This window comes from Tamandua tetradactyla, chromosome 1 (genome assembly GCF_023851605.1).
Source record: "Tamandua tetradactyla isolate mTamTet1 chromosome 1, mTamTet1.pri, whole genome shotgun sequence".
In the NCBI taxonomy this organism is placed as follows: domain Eukaryota; kingdom Metazoa; phylum Chordata; class Mammalia; order Pilosa; family Myrmecophagidae; genus Tamandua; species Tamandua tetradactyla.
Window position 1 is genome coordinate 45,205,469 of NC_135327.1, and position 20,510 is coordinate 45,225,978.

The following is a 20,510-nucleotide window of genomic DNA, read 5'->3' on the forward strand; positions in this document are numbered from 1 at the left end:
TTAAGCTTGAACATACTGCAAGAAGGCGTTATGTTGGAAACTGGCACATCCTTTCTCAGTAAGTCCATCATACCAATTTTTTTTCTCCAGGATAGAAGAGATTGCTGGAGTTTTCAAGCACCCATTGAACAACAGATGAAATTTTGGCTTGTATTTAATACCAATGTCACATCAACAACAACAAAAATCATTATGTACTATCATCACACCCAATGCAAAAAAAAAGCTAAGAAACCCTTGAGAATTTGGATCAAATAGAAGAACAATGGAGTCACCTACCTTATTTCACACAAAAATGTATTGTTAAAACTGAAAATTATTTGCATCATTTAAGATATTGATCTCTCTCCTTATTTCTGTCTTTTATTAATAAGTGCACATAATAGAACTTTTGGGCATGTGTATCCCCTCATAGTCACAAGACATCACATACCCTGTTCCCTAGCAGCTCACATGCCAGGTGATTACAACCCTGCCCTAGACTCAAGTCTAAGGTCGGTCCTTGGGGATCCACCTGTAAACCCTCATTTCATTGCCTTAGATCCCCAAAGCTGGGATCATAATGTAAGTACTTCCTTCTGACCAGGTTTTAATAACCTGGATTCACCCCAGATTGAGGTAACTGTTCATCACTCAATAACCTTTTAATCCCTTCTTCCTATAAATTAAGAGTCTTCTCACTAAATGGCTAAGGCTCCCTGGTATGGACTTAAGACACAAAGCTTACTTCTTTGCCCTGAAGTTACGATGTGAGGGGACTTCTAAGGGGTCCATAGTAGAAATGGAAAGGACTCCATCTGAATGAGAAAAGCCATGTCAGTATGTCTTTGCATCACCAGTTTATGGCTATGTCCTCCAATTCAGCTTTTATCCATGATGAAAGTGATGTTATATCTCCATAGGTCCACACACTGACAAAGTTTCTTCTAGTACATTTTCTGTTGAATAACTTAGAGACTAAAGAAGCAATGGCTTTGACAGACCTACTTGAGTTTCTTACCACAGTGAGCAGCAGGATCATTATCAAATGATATCTTATCTCCATAGAGGCCACCTCTTAGGCCAAATGTGATTGGACAAATGGTGAGGTATCTACAGCTCTGGCCATAGCTTCTGTCTAACACAGAACCATGGTTAAGAACATTGCCCTTCAGCAGGCAAATCATTTAACTCCACTAAAATGAAAAGGTGCTTGTTTTGTTCTTGCCTGGGTTGAGCTAGATGACAGTTTTAGGACTACCCATTTCTCTTTCAATAAAGGCTACACACGATTGCTACTTAATTTAGGTGAAGAACATAGCAATCAGTTGGGGTTGGGCCCAAGTATCATATTTATCTACCCAGAAAGAATGAAGACACATGCTTTCACCTAAGGAAAATGACTTAAAATGTCCTTCAGTAGGACCATACAGATTCTATAAACCCCTGTTTCTGATGTAAATCCAAGCACATGCTCAGAGCCTTATTGTCTATTTATAAAAATGCCACATCATTTGGATAATCACATATTTAATTTCATAAATAGCTTCAAATGTTGGTTCTTTAGGAACCATTACATAATCCAGATCATTTACAGAGCTGCAACATGGCAGCCTCTCCACCTACACTAAATGATTTAAGGCTGTTACTATTGACTCTAACAATACAGCATACTGGAGTTAGGGATCCTCTTAAAGGCATCCAGACAGCTCAGGCAAATGGTCCTTGATCTTTGGTATGTGACCCAAGGAATCTGAAGAAATGGAGAGAGCAAAGGCTTCTATAAGTCTCATCATGTTTTGGTGACATGGACAAAGTCATGGCTGTGGCTGCTTTTTCAGTGGGGCTATTCTAGGAGACAAACATCAACGGCAAGAATTCTGGTTCTAGAAGAGACACAGTCTGCCCACCGCATTTTACACATGAGGAAACTGAATCCAGAGATATGGATTTGATTGTCTAATACCACACAAAGTGAAAGAATCTAATTTAAACCCAAGTTCTATGATTTTTTAAAATTCTATCTCCTAATCCTTACCACCCCAAGTTTCCTCTTTTGAATAAGAACAGCCAGTGCTGGATATATGAACTGTGCACTCTATTTCTCCACCCCTTTTTCAGGAGGCACAACTCCCATGCTGCTGCATGGGAATAGAGAGTTGAGATACTGTTTCAGTCCTACAGGCCTGGAAGCTGCCTCATAGTTTATGAACCTTTAAGCCAAACTTCTAAGCCATCCTCTTTCAAACACCATCCCCAACCCCAGCAACATCTCAGCCACATAATCTAAGAAAATCTCTTTGGAATTTTAAAGTTCTGGGCACTTAAGTATTAATTATAAAGTCTATCTACTTCACATAGCCCATAATACTTTTTTTTGACTGCTACAGGCTTCCATGAAGCCTACCTCCTACCTCCAGGTTTCCTATTTCCTGGTTGTAATGAAGGCGGCTCCAAAAGGGGTAGAATAAACTAAAACGTGCACCTTTGGTGAAAAACAAAAACCTCCAAGTGATTTTCAACCCTTCCGTTTCCCTAGTTGAGAACTGTTAGTTTGAGTTGTTAAAAATAAACTAAAAATGGATGGTCACTCCATTTTGCTAAAATATATCACATTTCGCCTCAATTTTGGTTCTCCACTTATATCAACAGAATGGGCTCTATGACTCTGCCAAATGTCCAACAATCTGTGACATCTTCAGAAATTACCTTCCTAAAGCAGAACACCACAGATGGCAGGAAATGTGGCAGTTGGCAGTTCCTGGACTCCAAGTCCCTTAGCTTCACCACCAAAGTGGGCCCGAATTTTCTTTCCCCGACACTGGTTTGCAAAGAAATTCCAAGAAAAGAGTCTGGCCTATTTTGGACTCCATTCTTACATCTGTACTTTAGGTGGCTAAATCAGGGTAAGATACCCAAACCTAGACTAATCAGCACTGGTGACAGAGCAGGGTTATACAAGAACATAGACGTGTCCAGTCAATTGACCTGATGAATATCCTTTTCTACTGAGAACTCTGACTTCCACATCTGCAAGAGTAAAGATAAAAATACCCACCTTGCAAAGAGTTCTGCGAAGATGTAATAGTATGTGTTACAGAGCCAAACTCAGGACATGGGATATATCAGGAGCCAAACATTGATTTCTATTCCCTTTTTAGCTCTTTCATACATTACCTTACATCTCCTAGAAGTCTTTCTAGAAAGTCCATTCCTGCTGACAGTATATATCCATTTCCCAGACACTTATTTGCATATATTTGGTCTACCCCTATACAGAGTATTCTTTTCAGGTTTCCTTCGTCCTGACCTATACTCCATTCTGATTATCTAGCAGTAATAGAGGCATACTGGACTTAACATACGTTGATTATAGAAAAGCACAGAAGTCAACAAGCTAGCCCCAATCTACACAGGACTGTTGGTTGCTATCTCTAGAACACCCTGGAGCCTTGATCAGCCAGACATACCCTCTCTCCTGAAAGAAAACATAAGACATTAGACTTAGAAGAGCTCTCTACACAGAGTAAGAGTAGAGGGCAGGGCTCTGACAACCTTCACTCTATGACTAACCTTGTCTCAAGTGCTTCCCATCCCAGGAACACTGGTTAGCTGCAGATATGCTCACTAGGTGAAACAGCAAAATCCATATGGACCCATGTATGCTGTGTTTCTTACTAGCAGGGAAACTGGGTTATGGAACACGGGGGCAACCATAAGGGGCTTTAACTGTTGGCTGCAAGACTTGGGGGTGTGCCCCTAGTTTCGAGTAGATCCTAGATCAGAGTAGGGCAGTTGGATTGACTGGATTTATCCCTTTGGAAAACTCTAATGTAGGGCAGTCTAAGGTAACACCAAGCACTTGAACACTCCCACCAAGAAGGTCAGAAGCTTTTACACCAAGAAAGCAAATTTAGAGTCAGAAAATAGATAGAGCCCACCTCACACATCAACACACTGCACACTTCCATTTACTCTTTCCAGGTCTCTAAATGTTACCCACACCCTTGTGTTGTGTTGAATTGGAGGATGGTGTTTTATGTGTTTTGAATTTACATAAATAATCATCCATAGGTATTGGAGCTTGGTGTGAAGGATATAGTTTTCCCATCAGAAATCTAAGTATCATTGCATGTAACCTTTAAGCCACTTTTTTAAAAGCCATGGAGATCCTAAGGTATTTGATCTAAGTGACATCAGGAAGGCCCCACACTGGTGAAGAACAACTCAGGAATGGGAAAGCACTGTGTGTACGTGCATTTGTGTGTATGTGTTTGAAAGAAAGAAGACACAAAGAAGTGTTTGCAAATCATCAAGGTTCTTAAAAAGCTGAAAGCAGTGTGGTATTTGTGCAAAGTCTGGGAATAATTTTCCTTAATTATGTCACAACCAATGATCATCATGGTTTCCACGTGAAGAACACACTTGAGCTACTCAAAGGATACATTTTTATAGCAGCGTATTAGGATAATGATGACTATTACTATAACCACATTCTTGCACAGAATGTGGCTATTTCAAAGATGGAATTATTTTACCAAACACACAAACTTAAGCCTTTAAATCACACCAAAAAACGAAGGTTGGCATAAACATTCAGACAATGTTTGTGGACATGAAAACACATTTCCGCAGGGGTGAGTACTGCACACTTCCATTTACTCTTTCCAGGTCTCTAAATGTTACCCACACCCTTGTGTTGTGTTGAATTGGAGGATGGTGTTTTATGTGTTTTGAATTTACGTAAATAATCGTCCATAGGTATTAGAGCTTGGTGTGAAGGATCTAGTTTTCCCATCAGAAATCTAAGCATCATTGCACGTGACATTTAAGCCACTTTTTAAAAAGCCATGGAGATCCTAAGGTATTTGATCTAAGTGACATCAGGCAGGCCCCACACTGGCAATTTTTTTTTCAGTGATCCGTAATGTGATTCTGGACTAAAAGTGACAAACAATTTTTAACACTGCATATGTTCAGAAACCTCTGCCAAGAAGGGGAAAAAACAGTTTGGCACCAGAAGCAAAAGTGCAGTGGCTCCTTTGTGATCCTTAATGAGGAAACAAGTGGCCATGCCCCTGACCTTGTCAAATTAGCATCAGAAACAGTCTTCTGAATGTTTCAGGAGGGTGAATGTGCATTTCTTCAATGGAGTCTCAATTCTATTTTGGGGACTAGGGGAATCTATTCAGCTTTTTCATTACTTTGTCAATTATGTGTCTGAAAGTTGGAAAACAGGAGAGGGAGGGTGGCACTTTGCACAGAGCAAATCAATTTTTTTTAGTTCCAAAGAGCACCAGATATGAATGCAAGGCCAGTTTTATTCTTTGGCTATCATCAGCTGACCTTGATGTCTAGGCCACATTGGATAAAGTCTGGGACCATATGTAGGCACAAGTCTCAGAGCTGGGTGACTGTCTTAGAGCAACACTGTCTTATCTCTGCACATTTCTGGGATGCCCACCTCATCTGCAGGCACTCCGCTTAAAATGACAAACAGCAATACCCTAGTTGTCATGTTTCCCTCAGAAGTTTCAGGACAAAATTTAAATAACAAGTAGATGATATTTAACATTTTGAACAATAATCTGTTTGTGTTTAAAGCACAGTGAAAAAATTATGTTAGGCAAGTATCCAAACTCTATGGGATGCAATGTGCAAAAAAAATAAAACTTGCCATCTTTCTTCTACACAGAAGAAAACTGATTTGGGTTTTTACAAATGCAGAGCTTGGGTTCTTCCATACAAATGGTTCCCAAGTGTAGCCAGGCATCCATGAAGGGCCTGCAAAAAGATGAACCGAAGGCTACTCCATTGAATTGCTTCTACCTCAGCACAATGGGGTCTGCCTGCTGGATGCAGTTTGGGGGGAAAGGAGGAGGGAGAATTTCAAAATCCCCATGGAGTGGCTGAATGGGGAAGAATTGTGGAAAATGCCATTACCAACAGTCTGCAGGGATACAGCTGGGGGCCAGCCTAGGATGAACCGCATCTCTGCTCTGGACATCTGCACCTGTCCATAGCTTTAATTAGAGTCTCCCAAAATGCTGTGCTTTCTCCATCAATCTGCTTCCTTATAACTGGGGGATGGAGGGGCACTCCTCACCACCAAATTAGTTTTATACTAAAACTGAGCCCAAGATTAGCACTTGAAGGTGTCCATGTTTAACAGTTTCCTGGAAAGCCACTAATCTTCCAGCTCAAAATCTTCATCCTAAATCCTTTACAAAGATGAGTTTGAAAGAAGATTTAATACAAGAGCCATCTGTGGCAGGAAATTTACACCTTTGGGATAATTGAAATGATTGAACATGATCTTTGCAAACTGAGAAATATCTCACAATATCAGGCCATTTTTAGCTTTTAGGGGAGAGAGACACCCATTTCTTCATCTGCTTTCTTTGGAAAAACTTAAAAATATGCATATTGCCCCAGAGACCAATAGCCCAATGCCAGATGAGTCTCTGGATAGAACAATAGAACAAGAGCTGTAATAACATTTTTTAGGCTAACTTCCAGATATGAAAGGGCGTCTCAGAGCTGCAGAGGGGGGAAATCACTATTTCACAATGAATGATATTCTTAGGCTGCATGAGAAATGAGGAATGCATGAAAATACAGGGTGCTAATGCAAAGCAGCCTTCCCATACCAGGCTCATGCGAGGCTGAGTCTCATCTCTGTAATAAAGTTACTACTTGAGAAAAATGGGGCAGTTATGGAAAGGTTATCATGCTACATGCTGGCAGGTTTTTTTTTTTTAATTTTTAACTTTTTTTTGTATAGTATAACATATATATAAAGCAAAGAAATAAAAACAATAGTTTTCAAAGCACTCTTCACCAAGTAGTTACAGCACAGATCGTAGAGTTTGCCATGGGTTACCATATGATGCTCTCATATTTTTCCTTCTAGCTGCTCCAGAATATAGGAGACTAGAGGGTTTTATCATCACTATTGACTTTTTTTCTTTCTTTTGTGAAAAATAACATGTATACAAAAAGCTATAAATTTCAAAGCACAGCACCACAATTAGTTATAGAACATATTTCAGAGTTTGACATGGGTTACAATTTCATAATTTTAGGTTTTTACTTCTAGCTGCTCTAAGATGCTAGAGACTAAAAGAGATATCAATTTAGTGATTCAGCATTCATATTCATTTGTTAAATCCTATCTTCTCTGTATAACTCCACCATCAACTTTGATCTTTCCATCCCTCTCTTTAGGGGTGTTTGGGCTATGGCAATTTGAAATTTTTCATATTGGAAGGTCTGTTACTCCTACAGGGTAGGGATGGAACTATCTGATGTCCTGGAGAGGCTGGACTAGGTTTCAGGACTTATTTGGACCAGAGACCTATCTGGAGGTTGTAGGTTTATGGAAAATTATTCTAGTGCATGGAACACTTGTGGAATCTTATATATTATCCTAGGTGTTCTTTAGGATTGGCTGGAATGGTCCTGGTTGGGGGTTGGCAGGTTATGATAGGTAGCAAGGTCTAACTGAAGTTTATATAAGAGCAACCTACAGAGTAGCCTCTCGACTCTATTTGAACTCTATCTGCCACTGATACTTTATTAATTACACTTCTTTTCCCCCTTTTAGTCAGGATGGAATTGTTGATCCCATCTGAATTCACCCCTGGGAGTCATCTCCCATGTCACCAGGGAGACTTTCACCCATGGATGTCATGCCCAATGTAGGGGGTAGGGCAATGATTTCACTTGGAGAGATGGGCTTAGAGAGACTGAGGCCACAACTGAGCAACAAAAGAGGTCCTCCAGAAATAACTCTTCAGCATGCCTATAGGTAGTCTAAGCTTCTATGCTACCTACATAAGTTTCACAAGAGTAAGCCTCATGATCAAGGGCATGGCCTACTGATTTGGGTGTCCCTAAAGTCTGACACAGTATCAGGGGATTCCCTGATGGTAAGGCTTAATAGTTCCATATTTTTCTCCCATCCCTCAGGGGACTTGGCTAATACTTTTTGATTATCTGCTTAATATACTCTAGGATATATCCAGGCATTACAATAATCTATACAGGATTAAAGGACCTCTTTCTTATTCTGGGCTCCCTGTGTTTCAATTATTCAAATGAGCTATACAGACAGGTTGAAGTAGATTATGCACTACAGAAAATTTCAGTTCCAGACCAAATAAACTTTTTCCCTGGTCTGAAAAAATGTGTGTGGTTCTAAAATACAGATACTGTCTTCCTTATCTCTGTGTTCTGAATTACTTTAATTCCAACTTGTTCGGCTTCATCCTTTTCTCTTAATATCAGGGTATATATATATATAACAGCTTCTCAAAATCCTGAAATAATAATCACCACTCTGAACTTAATGTGTCAACTCTAAAAGCTTTCAATCTAGGCCCCTATTTTCTTATAAGCATTTTGTAAAGGTGACCATCCCATTTTTGTTCTTTTATGGCTTATTTTGTCTCACCAAATGTCCCACATGCTCATTCACATCGTTGCATACATCACAACTTTGTTCCTTTTTACAGCAGCACAACCTTCATTCATAAATATACACCATTGTTCACCAAGCTACTTCTCCATCAGTGCATCATTCAGCCACTGGCTTTCATCAGGCATCATGTATAGGACCCAAAGTCCACAGTCCATCAACATTCTCCATTTTGGATAATTTCATTGTTCCCAAGAGAAAGAAAACCAATAAACACACCCTCACCAAATAGGAAATCTAAACCACCTCTTAACTCCTGTCCCTCCCCCCATTATTTACCTCCGCTGTTGATGTGGTAATGCTGATAGTTCCCTTTCGAACACAACTCATAGCATGCAATTGCAGTTTTCCCCTGTACCCTGGACTTAAACACTCTTTGTACAAGAATCATGTCTTTGAAGTAATTCTTGTGAGAACTAATTTATATGCCTAATGTTAATCAGTGGGACATGTACCTCTATACAACCCCTTTCAATCTTGTTCATCTTCAATATGGGAGTATTAGTTATAGACTCACTAAAGAACTACCTTCACTCCTATCATTCCCTTACATTGGAGTTCAACTTATTAGTTGACAGTTCACCCATCAGCTCTAAGTCTCCTATATTCTGTATTATAAGTCTCTGATTATACCTTTATGCTGGTCATGAGAGTGGAATCATAAGTATCTATCCTTTTGTGTCTGGTTAATTTCACTCAGCATTATGTCCTCAAGGTTCATCCATCTTCTCATGGTGCTTCGGACATCATTTTGTCTTACTCATTTGGCAGTCTTTTATAGGTAACTCAGTTATTCTTTTCTTTCAGGGTTCTGAACTCAAAGCCTCAATACTTAATTTTACTGCAAATGCCAGTGGGTAATCTTCATCCTTTGTCCATACCTCACATTTGATCCCTGGGTCTGTCCTACCTTATGTCTACAGCCATGAATAAAGAAGACACCATGCAAGAAGTTTTAGTATGAAAATGAAACAAGTCACAGAAAAAGTATAAGCATGAAAATGTACGAGCTTGCTTCTTGTTGGCTTTATGATTTGTGATTCCAGTTACTCATGAAAGCCTGCTCTAGTTCCAGTCCTTTGATTCAAGGTATTTTTTTTCATTGCTCATTCACACAATATATCCTTTTCCTAAGCTAGCTTGACTGAGTGTGTATAGCTTGCAATCAACCAATCTCAAACTAAGACTAATATCCAAGTTAAAGTTTATGGTAATCTGGTAATGTTACCATGCTTTTTTGACTTCTTTCCTGAGCTCCAGGTTCAAATAGCCAAGTGCCAATTTGAAATCCTCCCTGGATATATAAAACCATCTCATATTTAACTATCTATGATATAATTCTTTCTTTTTTTTAAAGTAGCTTAAAATGCTCTTGCTGACTCAAGATACACAACCACCACGAGCAAGAAATAAACCTTTGCTCTTTCATGTCACTGAGATTTGAGGGTTGTTTGAAACTGCCACTTAAGCTCCCTATCCTAACTGATACAACACGCAACTTCTGTGGCTTTGCTGTTTAAGTGTATTCCAAACCTGGCTACTTCGTAATTTCTTTCCATCATCATTCTACCCAAAGCACCCTCATCTCTTGCCTGCATTTACTGCAGGAGCTTCTTAATGGGTCTTCCCTTTAATCTCTAAAATCCATTCTCCAAAGAGCAGCCAAGACCTTTATTTTTTTTAATGACAAACCAGGTGATGTCACTCCTTTGCTAAAAACTGTCCAACAACAAAATCCAATGTCTTGTGATGAACCACAAGACCCTATGATCAAACCCCTGCTAATTTCTCTTATTTGTCTCCTGCTCTTCTTACACATCTCAGCTCCAGTTGCAATGGCCATCTTATCATTGTTTGCAAAGAGTAAGATGATTCTTTCAGGGGTTTTCTTACTGTTCCCTCTGTGTTGTATGTTCGCCCGTCTGTCTTTTGTAGGGCTTGACCTGCTCTCTGCCATCATACAAATCTCAGTTCTATGAGTACATTCTCACAGTAGCCTCTATCTTACCTACAACTGTATCTTCCGATAAATAACTCACTATCAGATTACCCTGTTTTACTTTGTAAAGCACTGTCTGAAGTGACTTAATCCTCCACTTGCTTATGTTGCTCTTTTCCTAGACTATCAATTTTGTTTTTTAGTGCTCTCTCTCTGGTATCTAGAAAAGTGACTGCTGTTTAGTGGGATTCAATAAATATTTATCAAACATGTGAACTAATGAATAAATAGCTTAAACAATGAAGATGTCAAAGCATGCTGTAATAAAAAAAAAAAAACCTGGATAAGAAGCAATACTCTTTCATAAGTCCTTAAACTAGTTTTGTTTTGTTTTTTTAAAAAAGAACAAAAAATAAATCAGAGTACTGCTAGATAACCAATTTGTAAAGCTTTTATCTTTGTTCTACCATTGATGATTCATGTATTAGATACCTGATGTGTTCAAACAAACTCATTTAATTTGGTTAATGCATATTCAAATAAGTTTTTAAAGGGATTCAAGTTCAGAATATGTTCAAAGTTACAATGGCAGTAACTAATTGCTTTCCTCAATTCAAATGGTCTAAATTTTCCACAATGGATATAAGAATGAGCAAGCAAAGGATATGAAAGTAAAAGAATAACTCAAAGAGTAGGTAAATGAGGAAACCAGAGCAAAAGCCATCAGGTAGGAAACACGAGGCTACAAAATTTCTATGGACATAACTTTCTGAATAGTTTAGAGAGAATCCATTAGTAGAACTTGTCAATGAGCTGTAAATGCAATCAACACATTGACCCTTCATTATCATCTCCTCCATTATATGTGTTTAGGAATTCTTTCTTCATATGCCAAGATGACACCTCTGAACTTCTGTTAGTGAGGCATGTTTTTTTGCCAACCATTCAAGTGGAAATGATGGATTTGCATCTATCAACCTTCTTACTTAATAATTGCTTCTCATGAAACATACTACACTTTTGCAAAGCAGATAGCCCAACTGAGGGGCACAGACTATGACTAAGAGATATCTTACAGAAGGCATGCTTTCTCAAGTACTGAACTCATGCTGGCCTCCTTGGCATTCCAAGAGGAATAGTTGTTGAATTAGGAAAGCTGTATCAGACTCTCAACTCTATGAATCTGCGACCTTGAACATGTCATTCAACCTCATAATGCTGGATGAGGAGGAGTATAACAGTACTTCTCCTAGGAATATGGTTGTTGCAAAAATAATACATGTAAAAGAGCTATTATTAAATTCTATTTCTTTAAGGTAATGAAACATCCCCCTTAAATTGAAGTTGCCATATTTATAATATTCAAAGGAAGAAGAAAAGAAAGAGTGAACACCAAAATGGATATATTTGGTCAGTCTTTACTTCTACTTGTGATTAGCAATATCCATAACCAGTGAAGAAGTGTTGAAATTTATTAGTATTAATATTATTATTAAACAAAATAATTAACGGAAAACAGCACTGTTGTTTCTTTAAACAAACAAAAAAATGTTTAACAGATCCCCGTAGCTTGCTTTCAGACACAAACATTTCCAACTAAACTATCTTCTACCCAAGGAGAAGGCTAAACTCATCAACATCATAAAATGGAACATTGTCTTTCTAGCACTCATGTGGACATCTATGTAGACAAATAAAATCAAGATAAAGAACGTGCAGAATTATGCACTGTATGAAACCTACTTGCTGTTATATTGTATAAATCGCCAGTTTTCTGAAATCTAAGCCTCCATGGTGTCTCTAGTTATCCTGCTACTTTTTAATTTAATTCTCCTCTCCATCACTAAACATATCCCAAATATCTTGTTACATTAGCTGAAAAAGAGGTGCAATGAATACTCTGATGGAAACATTTAGTTTCATAAAAATAACTTGATTATGGCAGTTTAACCATCATTCAATCTCACATCCAGAAGTCACTATTGAGAAGGGATTCATTTATAAATACAGTGCAATATTCCACAAAATCACCATACAACAGGAGTCCCCTGTCAATAAAGGTACTATAACTCTCAAAGGAAAACCACACAGAACCACACCTTACTCTGCATCTTCATGCAATCCACTCTTTTTTTCTACAGCCAAAGATGCAAAATAAGATCATAGCTAAATGAATCTGATCACCTTCACTCTTCCCATCTTCACAGTCAAACCGATCAATACAATCCCTGCAGTCAACTAATTACAGGAAAATATTTAATCATCCACGTGACCCCAATGAAGTATGATCAGTTAGCCTTGACACAATGACTAGGTCTACTTGAGATTTACGAAATTTATTTGCTTTTTGGAAATTGAGGTTCAAACTGCATCATCCTGAATGTTTACTATAAACTGATTATGTTGTTCTCCCTACCTCATGGTGATTCTTGGCCAGCCATTCCTTAATGGTACCGAGGGCAATAACTGCAGCAGGCTCATTTGGGAAACCTAAATGAAGGACAGAATAAAACAATTAAAAAAAACAGACAGACAATAGAGAAGTCAATCATGGCATGGTTCTGGTATTTCCTCATGAAGACAATATTCAAGTTAGCCAATAAGAACTGAGCAAGACAGGCCTTAGTAGGGAGCATACCAACGTGAAATCTATGATCCTAAACATGAGACATGGAGGGGCCCGGTCCTGTACCAGGTTAGAGTTAAAACACGATAAAGAATTTAATTACCTCTTTAATAACACCAATATATTTAGAAATGCCTAATTTGCCTACAAAGCCTTTTCTTATTTTCCTATAAGAGGTTCTGAGATTAAGGCTTGTTACCCTCAGTTAACAAATCAAGCAAATATGGCTCAGTGAAAACAAGTGCCTGGCTCTGTGTCACACAGTCAGCAACACTCCATCAATGAACTGCCACAAGACAATACAAATAACTTGTCAAATAGCCATCCCACTGAAAGGTGTTGTCAGAATTCAAAGTAGTGATCCTGCTTCATTTAGGGCCATCAGAAAAGATGTTTGGGATTAAGACACCTTGGTATATTGAAACTTTGTATACCTCAGCAAGACATGTGCTTAATCTTAATCCATGTTTCTGTGAGTATGAATGACCCCATTGGTAAATAGTATCTTTGAATATGTTAAAGTGAATCAGGACATGGACTCATTTGTGACTAGGAACTTCGAAGATCCTATTTAGGTGTGGCCATCTGAATCAAGGTGGATCTTAATCTGTATTATTTATAAAGAGAGGAAATTCAGGCTCAGTCAGAGAAATCCATAGCAGAATAGACAAAAGGGGAGAGAGATCGCCACATCACAGGAAGCAGAGTCAAGCAAAGACTTGACTCTTGCCCAAGGTTTGTGGCAAAGCCAGCAACAAAATGTTACAGATTTGGGGAGAAAGCACGGCCTTGAGATGCCTTGATTTTGGACTTGTAGTCTCTGAAACCATGAAATACATTTCTGATGTTAAACCAATCAGCATGTGGTATTTGTCATGGCAGCTCTGGCAAACTAAGACAGTTTTATCACAAACTAACCTGATATTGTGATATGGGTTCAGTTTTAGTAGAGCAACAAGAATTATAGGCTTATGTTAGACCCAATAAGTGTTAGAGCACAAACTCAGTGTTCCCTGAAGCACATCTGAAAAGTCCCTTTAGGTTTCATAAATTGAACACATTTCTCAACCTGCAGTTGAGAAATGCAGGTTTCTATCAGATAGTCTTCCAATAGATATACAGATATGTGAAGGAATAACCTTATAGGTTATATATTTATGGTTCAGAAATAAGAAGAGATGGAGGTAACTACTGTATTGAAAATACTCTCTGAAAACTCAGCGTTGACATCCTAATCACCAATCCCATAACCTTCCAGTCTTCATCTTCTTCCATATTAATTGTCATGTTTCGTGTTAAGATTATTTTGTACATTTTGAAGTGTATAATTGAGTACTTTTCAGCATGCTCACAGGTTGTACAACTATTACAACTAATTAGAACAATTTCATCACCTGCCCCACCCCCCCTCCAAAGCACTGTCTACCCATTAACTGTCACTCTCCATGTCTCCTGTCACCCCGGCCCCTAGCAACCACTAATATCTCCATCTACGTGTACTGGCCAAGTCTCCTCCCGGATTTTTCCACACTGCCTTCCTTCCATGTCTACTCCTACCTATTTGATCAATTCTTCCCTAGCTTTTTCTAGAAGCATCCATTAAAAACACATCATCCCTCCTTCCTAAATGCAGCCCTCTTCTTCCTCTATGTCCATCTCAGCTAGATCCTGCCTCATCCACTAACATGTCCATGAGGATGTCTCCCAGTGGCACTGACCATGCAGATGCAGTAAGAAAGCGGCATTGCTGAAATCGGGAGATCTGAGACTTAAAAGATCTCATTTTATTGGAGGTAAACACACAGTCCAGTTGTTCACATTGATGTTTCCCTTCTCAGCAGAACTTCAGAGAAAATATGCCAAGAGTGCAAGAGTAAGAGAGAGAAGGTTTTCACTCCCTTTTACAAGAATAAATGCTGTTTTCTGATTAGGTTTCTGCAGGCTTTACTAGAGAGTTCATGAGGAAAGGGAAGAAAATAAAGCCAGCACAGGCTTCGTTTTTCTTTATATTTATCAACCAGAGAGAACTATAATCTGAAAATGCTGATGGGTTCATGAATCTTTGTAAATTCATCTACAACTTTTGGATCATTGTTTTGTTTCAAACATGTGCTTTCCTTAAAATAAAAGCTTCAAAATGTAAAGCCCTTAAAATTAGAAAAATCTGTTAAGTCAATAATCAATTCATTAAACAAATTACTATTGAACCAGAAAAGAATAGATATATAGACACTTTTAATGAGTCTCAACCTCTAAAACTAATGTCTAGGAGAGGAAATAGAAAGGTAAACAGGCAACACCAATACGACCTACCAAGTGCATTAGGAACTTGGAGACACGGATAAAGAGAAGCAGGTATGGAGTGTGGGGTGAAGTCTTGCCAGGAAACAATAGAACATGTGGGGGAGGGAAATACAAAAAAAAATGGGGAGCTGAGGAAACTTTGCCCTCAGAAGCAAGCTACAAGCAGTATAAAAAAGAAATCGATGGAATAGAGGAAGGCAAGTGAAAGGGATAAGAAAGCAGGATGAATCCCTGTAGTTTGCCAAAAGGATAGGAAAGGAATGGGCATTTGGGGTTAATGGATTAACCACAACAGTCCTTTTCACTTCTTTCCAGGGTTTCACACTCACACATAATACACCGGGATACAACCCTTTGATATGTTCCAGTACCAGAAATGCAACATGCATTCTTCCCCATGATGAACTGCATCCCTACTGTCCTGATTTCTGCCTATACCTTTATCTTTCATCTAGGCACTGTCATATTTGCCTGCTTCTCTACATTCTGCTGCTGAGTCCTAAAGACTTTGTCTGAACCTTTTTACACTATTCCTTCCTTTCTTTCCTTTCCCACTGCCACAGATGTCACTGAAAACTCCTCACCCAGACTACTTCAGTATACTGCTGTGCTCCTTTAGTCTTCCCTTATTCTCCAAGCTATCAAACATATCACTTCCAAATGATTCTTCCTATCTCATAGCTGTCATCATGCTTACAGAAAGCAATGGCAGTCTCTGTTGACTCTCAAGCTCCTATGTGATAAACCCTAGAACCACATCTTGCCATTACAAACCCCACCGGCCCCCAGGACCTTCCTATAACTGTCTTGATTTTCCCTGTTTTTTCCTCCCACCCCCTCTCCCATGAAATTCTTCTCCAACTTTTGGAAATGCTTAAGAAGTACTTAAGTCATAAAGTTATAGTGCTTCATAAAGGTAATAAACAATGTAATCATGCTTAGTTGCAACAGTCATCATCACTGACATTCACCTTTAGAGAACAATTCCACACAGTGAAATTATGCATGTTCTTGACAAAACTATAGCAATTCTGATCAATTCTCATTATTTGTGGCCTCCTGGTTACCTTCCCACATTCATCAAAGCCTCTGGCACCTGGGTTATGGCTTTCATCTCTTTCTTAAGGCCCACGATAAACCTGGATGACTTTACCATCTAAGAGGATGACCACTTAACACTGGGTCTACTAGCTCCTTTACCTACTCACCTCTGACAATTTCTCCCCACCTCCACCTCAACTACCTCCTCTTTAGATCACACCATAGACTCTGACTTAACATTTTCACTCCAAAATTACTAGTTTAAGTGGCACATTCTCAAAACCTGTTAGGTATTTAGCTTGTTTATTCAGCTACTTTTCAAAGTATGACCTTTTACTCCCTCAGATCTTTCTACTGACTGCTCTTTGCTTTTACCACTCTCTTTCCTGTCTTCACATCCTACCCTCTGCAGCTTAGATTCTTTGGTCCATAATTTTATAATAGTGTTCTATATTCCAACTCCTTTGTTCTTTTATCTTTTGATTACACTTCTCCAACTAAGCATGGATGGATTAGCCCAACTCCCTTCTTTCAGTGCCCAAAGAATGTCACTCAAAAGGGCAATTCACGATCACCAATCTTAGCTGGGACATCAATACTGCCCAAGTATTCTAATATTTCCTTGGGTCAATTAGCTATCCTTCTCTCTATCATATGCATTTGAAGACTACTTCATCCTCAAACCACTCCCTAAATTAATATATTTCTCTCCTGAATGGTCTCTTTCCTATATCTCTAGGGTCATCTCATACTGTATTGTTCTTTGCTTTCCCAATTCCAGCTACATTGGTCTTTCTGTTCTCTGAATGTACTTTTGCCTTTTGCCTTTCTGCCGTAAGATTATTAGCTATTTCCTTTGCCCAAAATGGTCTTTCCTTCCTTTTTTCCCTAGCTTATTGTGAATTTGATTTATCCTATGCTCAGTTATCACTTCTTCAGGGAAGGCTTCCTGACATTGATGACTCCCTATTTTATGCTTTCATAACACCATGTACCTTTCCTTCATGGCACTCATCATAGTTGAAATGTAAATATTTGATTAATAATTTAAACAGAGTGAAAGCTATAAAGAGGCAGACACTATACCTGTTTTTGCTCACCATTATGTACTTAAAAGATTGCTGGTACACAGAAGATGAACAATACATTGAAATTGAGAGAGTGAATGGATTATGGACCAGTGGGTCAGAGCTTGGTACCATGTCTACAAAGAATGGAAAGTAGATAAAAGCTTACCACACACCACATAAGAGGTTTTGGTCCTAGGATAGAGGAGGGAAGAGGGATTCTGAGAATGTATACAAAACACCTTGGTATACAAAATCCTATCTCATCCCTGAGAGAAGACTGTGGAGAAGATGTATAAGATCTTCCTGTTGGGAAGATATATTGTAATTAATTTTAAAGGGAAGGAAATATAAAAACAATTATCCCTGGAAAGATGCTTGTTTTGAGGGGGCATGTTTGTACAAGACAAAGCATCATGTTTAGAGTAAACAATAGGGCAGTCCATTGTTGGCTGAATTGCAAGACACCAAGCGGAACAAGAAAGACCAATGAATGAACAGGCAAGGCCGGATCTCAGTCTGGTGATGAGCTACCCTAGGAGAGCAGGACTGAAACATGTTCTGGTCACCAGGGGGTGTTTATTCACAAAACCAGAATGGCAATCTAGAGAGAAAGCTGCAGACAGGCTTCAGATGAATCAATGAATTGGATGACAAAATCTCTTCCAAGTATGAAGGTCAATGAGACTGAAAAAAGCCATTAATTTAGGGCCAGGTGTGCCCTAGAGTATGTTATGCATGTGTGCCCAGGAATGCATAGAATTTGGGCTTCTGCTGGCAATCCAATGCTCAGTTGTCTACTTGTTAGGATGGATTATTAAAAGTAACCTTTGTTGTAAATATGGATTGAACACCAAAATTATAAACGCTTTCTTATTGCTTACTTTTGTATTGAAATTACTTGCTGAATAAACACATACACATACATGTGCACACATATATATACACACAAAGACATGTGGTCATCACCCAAATCAAGATGAAAAACATTTACAGCAGCCCAAAAGAACTCCTTGACAACCCCCCTCCCAAACACACACACACAACATAACCACTATTCAGACCTCTAACACCATAGATAGTTTTCTCTGTTGGTGCACTTCATATACATGGAATCAAACAACACAAACATTTTTTATAGTGGTAACATATATATAAATTTTCCATTTAACCATTTTCAAGTATACAATCGAGTGGGATTAATTAGTCACAATGCTATGCTACCATAACCACCATAAAATACCAGAACTTTTCCACCACCCAAAACAGAAACTCTTTATCCATAAGTATTAACTCTCTAATTCTCCTCCACTCACTCCTCACCACCTGCAATCTACTTTCTGTCTCTATGAATTTGCCCATTCTAATTATTTCATATAAATGAATTCATATAATACATATCCTTTTGTGGATGGCTTATTTTACTTAACATGTTTTCAAGATGCATCCATGTTGTAGTATGTATCAGAAATTCCTTTCTTTTACAGCTGAATAATATTCCATTGTACATATATACCACATTTTGTTTATCCATTTACCTTTTGAGGGACACTTGCGTTGCTTCCACCTGTGGAGTACTGTAAATAATACTGCTGCAAACACTGATGTACAGATAGGCAGTCTGCTTTCAATTCTTATGGTTCATACCTAGAAGTGGGCGTGTTGGTAATTCCATACTTAACTTTCTGTGAAGCTGTCAAATTATTTTCCACAGCAGCTGCATCTTTTTACATTCCCACCAACAACATAAGAGGGTTCCTATCTCCCTGCATTTTTGCAAACACTTGCTCTTTTTCATTTTTTTAATAGTCGTTCTAGTGACTGTCAGGTATCTTATTATTGTTTTAATAACGTTATTTAGCTTTGGCATGAGGATGATAATTGGTCTCACAGAATGAGTTAGGAAGTGTCCCCTCAAGTCAGTTTTTTCTAAAAGTTTGGAAAGAGTTAGTGTTAATTCTTCTTTGGATGTTGGGTAAAATGTACCAGTGAAGCCATGTGACACTAGAATTTTCATTGTTGTGAAGTTTTTGAATATCAATTCAATCTCTTTACTTGTCATTAGTCTACTGAGATCTTTTGTTTCTTTTAAATCAGTTTAGGATAATTTTGTGTGTTTCTAGGAACTTGCCCACTTCATCTAGGTAATCTAATTTGTAAGAACACAGTTATCCATAGTATCCTCTTATAATCCTTCCTATTTCTCTAAGATTGGTAGTAACATCTCCTTTCTTTTCTCATGTTAGCTGTGTTTTAATTTGTAAGCTGCTGGAATGCGATATACCAGAAATGGAACAGCTTTTAAAAAGGAAATTTAAAAAGTTACAAGTTTACAGTTCTAAGGAAGTGAAAGTGTCCACTTTAAGGCACCAGTGAGAGTTTATCTTCATTCAAGAAAGGCCAATGGGTCTGGAAGAGCTCCGTCAACTCGGAAGTTATGTAGCTGATCCCTTGCTCCTGGGCTCCTTGCTTTCAGCCTCTGTTCCTGTGGAGGTTCCTCTTTGCTTCTCCAGGGCTGGCTTTCATCTCTTGGCTCCCCTTGGTTCTCTCCAGTTTCTGACTTTCTTAACAGCTCATGGCAATGGTCTGCTGGGCTCCAAGCATCTCCAAACATCTGTGTCTCTGTTCTCCAAGTGTCAGCATCTGTGTCAGCTCTGCTCTGAAGTTTCTATTGGCTCTGTTGTTTCTGAGGTTTTTCCAAAATGTTTTCCCTTTTAAAGACTCTAATAAATTAATCAAGACCTACCTGGAATGGGTGAAGTCACATCTCCATCTAATCGAAGGGTCACACCCACAATTGGGTGGGTCATATCTCTGTGGAGATGATCTAATCAAAAGTTTCCAACCTATAGTTCTGAATCAGGATAAAAAGATTGCTCCTACAAAATTGGATCAGGATTAAAACATACTTTTTCTGAGGTACATAATTCTTTTAAACCCACACAGTTTATGTCCTCTCTTTTTTTATTATTCCAGCTAAATGTTTGCCAATTTTATTGGTCTTTTCAAAGAACAAATTTATTGTTTAATCAATTGTCCCTCGTTTTTCTATTCTCTGCCTCATTTATCTTCACT

The 20,510-nt window shown here is 38.5% G+C and overlaps 1 protein-coding gene across 3 annotated transcripts in view; it reads right to left on the reverse strand.

Annotated features, from left to right (window-relative positions):
* Positions 1-20,510, reverse strand: part of MACROD2 (mono-ADP ribosylhydrolase 2) — a 2,249,967-nt gene that overhangs the window by 593,219 nt on the left and 1,636,238 nt on the right. For all 3 annotated transcript variants that reach the window (XM_077115113.1, XM_077115111.1, XM_077115108.1), the window contains exon 8: positions 12,814-12,887. In XM_077115113.1, coding sequence (XP_076971228.1) covers positions 12,814-12,887 — 74 coding nt within the window. The remainder of the gene's footprint in view (positions 1-12,813; positions 12,888-20,510) is intronic.